This window comes from Haplochromis burtoni, unplaced genomic scaffold (genome assembly GCF_018398535.1).
Source record: "Haplochromis burtoni strain Fernald_Lab_line unplaced genomic scaffold, NCSU_Asbu1 Contig_302, whole genome shotgun sequence".
In the NCBI taxonomy this organism is placed as follows: Eukaryota; Metazoa; Chordata; class Actinopteri; order Cichliformes; family Cichlidae; genus Haplochromis; species Haplochromis burtoni.
Genome location: NW_024582663.1, coordinates 165,984 through 170,336, shown reverse-complemented (window position 1 = coordinate 170,336; position 4,353 = coordinate 165,984). Strand labels below are relative to the sequence as shown.

The 4,353-nt window shown below is 36.2% G+C and overlaps 1 protein-coding gene across 1 annotated transcript; it reads right to left on the bottom strand.

The window, feature by feature from the left end:
- Nucleotides 1–603: 603 nt before the first annotated feature.
- Nucleotides 604–3,558, bottom strand: LOC106632444 (the record flags this gene model as incomplete). Its single annotated transcript, XM_014329940.2, is given in 4 exon segments — nt 604–923; nt 1,422–1,575; nt 1,809–2,036; nt 3,474–3,558. Coding segments are annotated over 3 exon segments (521 nt in total), but the record flags the coding sequence as incomplete, so codon positions are not given.
- Between the last annotated feature and the right edge of the window lie 795 nt (nt 3,559–4,353).

The window sequence follows — 4,353 nt, the reverse complement described above, 5'->3', positions numbered from 1 at the left end:
GTGTGGCTCCTCCTGGGTTCTCACCCTCTCCTATCTGGCTCACATGACTCTCATCTTCTGTAAAATCTATGTTTGAATCTCACTCAATTACTCTGTTAAGAATTCTCTCTGCCTTTGTTAAAGAGTTGTCTACTAGGAAAAAGTGAAATAAATACAAGTACAAAGTCCCAACGTGCACTGGAGTACACATTAATAAATTAGTCATTTCCTCTGTGAAACTAAATAAGCTTAATTCTTAAAAACCCCTCAAATTATTTACTAGATGTTTATTTTTGAAAATTAATCAGAATCTGATTTTAAAAAAACATTTTAAATGTAAATATCATGCTTACCTTTCTTTCTTCCATAAAATGTGCTTGTGGGCATGCCAGCCATTTTGAAAAGGCGGGAAAAAAAACAATTGGCAAGGCCACACCCCCACACATGTGATATCATTTTAAAGGTACTGTTGTCCTCTCTAAGAAACATCAGGACTTAGATGAGTGGCAAGTAGAGTATGAGAGCTACAAGCAAAAACTAAATGTGTACTACAGTGCACAAAAATGAAGTACTGGGTCTCAGGAGGTTCCTTTTAAAAGATACAAACATGTACAAAACACATACCTGTAAGATGTGCTGGATAAACTTGGCTGGGTAGGTCCATTGGACACACTGGAGGTGTTACTAGAGAAGACACGTGTGTCACCAGTAACACTGGCAGAAGAACCCACTGATAAGGCAGATGTGTGAGGCAGATGTTCCACTGGAGTAAGGCTCATCCTCATCAGTAGCAACGACAGCAGGATTGGTGGACATTGTGAGGGTGTCAGCAGAGATGGAAGACTCAACAGTACAAACATCTTGGGTAGCGACGCACCAGATGACCTCATCATCAACAGACATGGACTGTGTGTTAACAATGCGAATGGCTGAGGGAACTTCAACTGTGAGAATACAAAGAACAGGAGTTTAACTTTTGAATAACATCTAATCACATATATAGCTTTTGCTTTTCATGTATTTAGGGGTACATTTCTTCCTGCTCAAAATATTAAACTAAATTTAAATATGATTTTAACAACACTTAACTAAAGACACAATGCCTAAGATGACTAAGTAACAGACACTGAACCAACTTAATTTCCAGTTTATTTGGAGTGACTTTTAGATAGGAATATTTAACGCATTTGTCAGAATTCAACGTTTCTGTGTGGTTATGGCTACTCTCTCCATCAGAATATGTCTGTAAATGAAAACAGATAATACATTTCATTATACTGACAACAAAATGTCATAATAAATATTAGTAATATGTTTATGTTTTATGTATTAAAACATAATACAAGTGACAATGTTTAAGGGAGTTTAAAATCCATCTTTGCCTTTTTCACTCTCATTTTATGAACATACATACATTTGCTGAAATGATCAGGATTACTTACTGATTCATTGTCCTCACATAAGATGACCTTGTCAGGTCTGACATAAATTGACTTCTGACGAAACAGTTTTTTCACAAGGTCTCCATTCAAAGTCTGTTTGGAAGAGAGTGATGGCTTAACTAGTTTGGTATGGCATGCCAGCAAAATCTGTAGCCTAGGGGAGGAAGAAAACATAGTGTATATGAAATTTTTGTTAAGGCTAACAGACTACAATACAATACAATACATTAAAAGGCTTAATTTTTGTTAACTCTAAAAGATATCAATCCAGTCATCTGATCGGTGCTCCCAGATCCTTTTTGGAAATACCCAAAGTTGACCTTTAATAGTATAATAATCTACGTAACAAAAAATAATCTTTTTTATAAAAAAGGATCTAATGCTTACCTGCATCCTTCAACAACTGGCTGGAAGGCAGTCCTTATCGCCTGCATTACTTTGTCTGAGTCCCAGTCACAGCTAAACTCCAGTGCAGATTTTATATGTCCATTTTCAAAAAGCCAAGCTTTTTTGTTACGCCTTGGCACATGTGTAGTTAGATGGTCTGGCAAGAGAATCACTTCTTTGGTGAAAGACTGAGCCACAGAATATGACCTGCTTAGCTGTGCTGGAAATCTAATGGAGGATAAAGGTAAAGTAAACATTTCTGCATGTAATATACTCACACTTCTCTGATCAATGAACTACATTTAATTAAAAAAATACACCATGCTGTACACATGTCTAATCTGCATTAATAAACACCCTCTAGCCCCATGGTAGCTAAGATAGGCTCTTGGAATCCTGAATTGGATAAGTGGAAGAGAATGGATGGATGAATGGATGGATAGATGATGGAAGATAGTGGGATGGATGGGTGGAGAAAAAAAATTCTTAAATTCACGGAGTACTTTTTGTTGCTTTAAAAAAAGTTTCATTAAATTATATACTGCCAAAAACTATGTACTGTAACAACTGATGTGCTTTGCTTTTACACAATGTTTGCAGATTCTTGAGCATGAATGACCTGTTTAAGTTAAATTAGAATTAAGTCCAGACTTTGACTACGGCAATTCAAAACCTTAATGCAGCCCCAGACCATCACACTACCTCCATCTTGTTTGGCTGTGGCTGATGTTCTTAATAGGACACAAACTATCCAAAAAATTCAACTTCTGTCTCGTCAGTCCACAGAATATTTTCCCAAAAGTCTTGGGGATCATCAGGATGATTTTTGGCAAATGTTAGTCGAGCTTTTGTGTACTTTTTGGTCAGCTGTGGCTTTTGCCTTGAAACTCTCCCATAGATATAATTTTTTATCATTTTTATTGTTGACTCATGAACACTGAACTTAATGTGGAATAATTTTAGTAGGCCGGCCACTCCTGGTAAGGATCACCACTGTTCCAAATTTTATATTTATGGATAATGGCTCTTGCCTTAAAAAGGTTTAGATAGCTTTTTTCCTAAAAAAAAAAAAAAAAAGAAAAAACCCACCAACAACAACTAAGAAATCAGGAAGGGGCAAATTCTTTTCATTGCACTGCATGTATCCAGATAAATGATAGGGTTATTGAGAGGGTTCGCACTGATTGATTTTTTAGTTCTAAAGAGGCATATTGGCAAATCAGCAAAGGAATTATCTAAATATGCTATGCTTATTTTTCAAATTGAGAGATTTTCTCCCACATGTAGCTCTTCTAACCTTGTACCAGTCTCTGTTTGAGACTCACTTCAACTATTTTAATCTTATATGATGCAATACCTTTCCTAGTTGTGTATCTTGACAGATTACAAACTTTATAAAGGAAAGTTCAAGTCACAGCGCTGAATTGATGCTTTTGAATCCTCATTACACAGAGTGCCAACTCTTTATTGAGCACAATTGCAATGTATATACAAAAATCACAAAAACAAATTTAACCATTTTATTCCTAACAATGCATTTGTGAATTAAAACAGAGATTCACTTCAATTAGGAAAGTGCTACATCACTGGTTGAACTAGATTACTCAGATAAACTTTTTACAGATTAGAAGTGGCTCTTCTCTCTATGGTTGGGATTGTATTTACCAGAAATTTGTGGGCAATATAGATGAGAAGTTGTTCTCACTATTTCCTAGACTGCTTGGTGCCTCAGTTGGTGCCTTTGTGCTGTGGTGTCTGTAGAAAGAAGTCAGCAAAGTCACAAGAAATCAGAGGACATGTAGAGCCCCACTTAGCTGCACAAAGTAAAACATTGCTGTAAGGAGACAAAGGCCATGTAGAATTCAAGGGTTCAGGTTTCTCATTACCTGTCTGATGTATGTTCTCTGTCACTGTAATATCTTATAAAGATTTATTATCAATAAAAGATTTACAAAAACTGTGAAACAGAGTTGCGCTCTGCTTAAAGTTACACTTTTTCTGTGTATAGTTAGATCTATCATTGACATGCAGAGGGTTGACGTGACAGAAGAGGATATTATAGAAAGGGTGAGATGGAAGCAGACGATCCTCTGTGGAGAGCTCAAAAGGCAGAAGAATAAGAAAGAAGAACAAGAAGGCTAGATCTCTAATGCACATTAGGTTTTAGACTAATTTTGTGTACTTAAAATACTGTTCTGCTATGAGTGACAACCTGACACTGCTTTTGTGTACAGTATGATTCAGAAAGAAGGAGAGTGGGTTCCTGTCTTTGAGCAAAGTCAATGAAGGGATTAAAAGTTTAATTCAGTTGTTTGGCAAAATGGTTTAATTAATTGAGTTACAGTATCTCTCAAATTAATGTTTGACTATTAGGCTAAATACCAATGCCTAGAACACTGATAAACCTCTGCTGATACAGTCTGAGAGTGTTTACTTTTGGGACCAAAAAAAGGACTGGATTGACAATTAAACCTTCAGGTCCCCGGCTTCAATCCATCCCATGCATCTCAATTAAGAGAAGAATCTGTTAATAGAGGTGAATAAG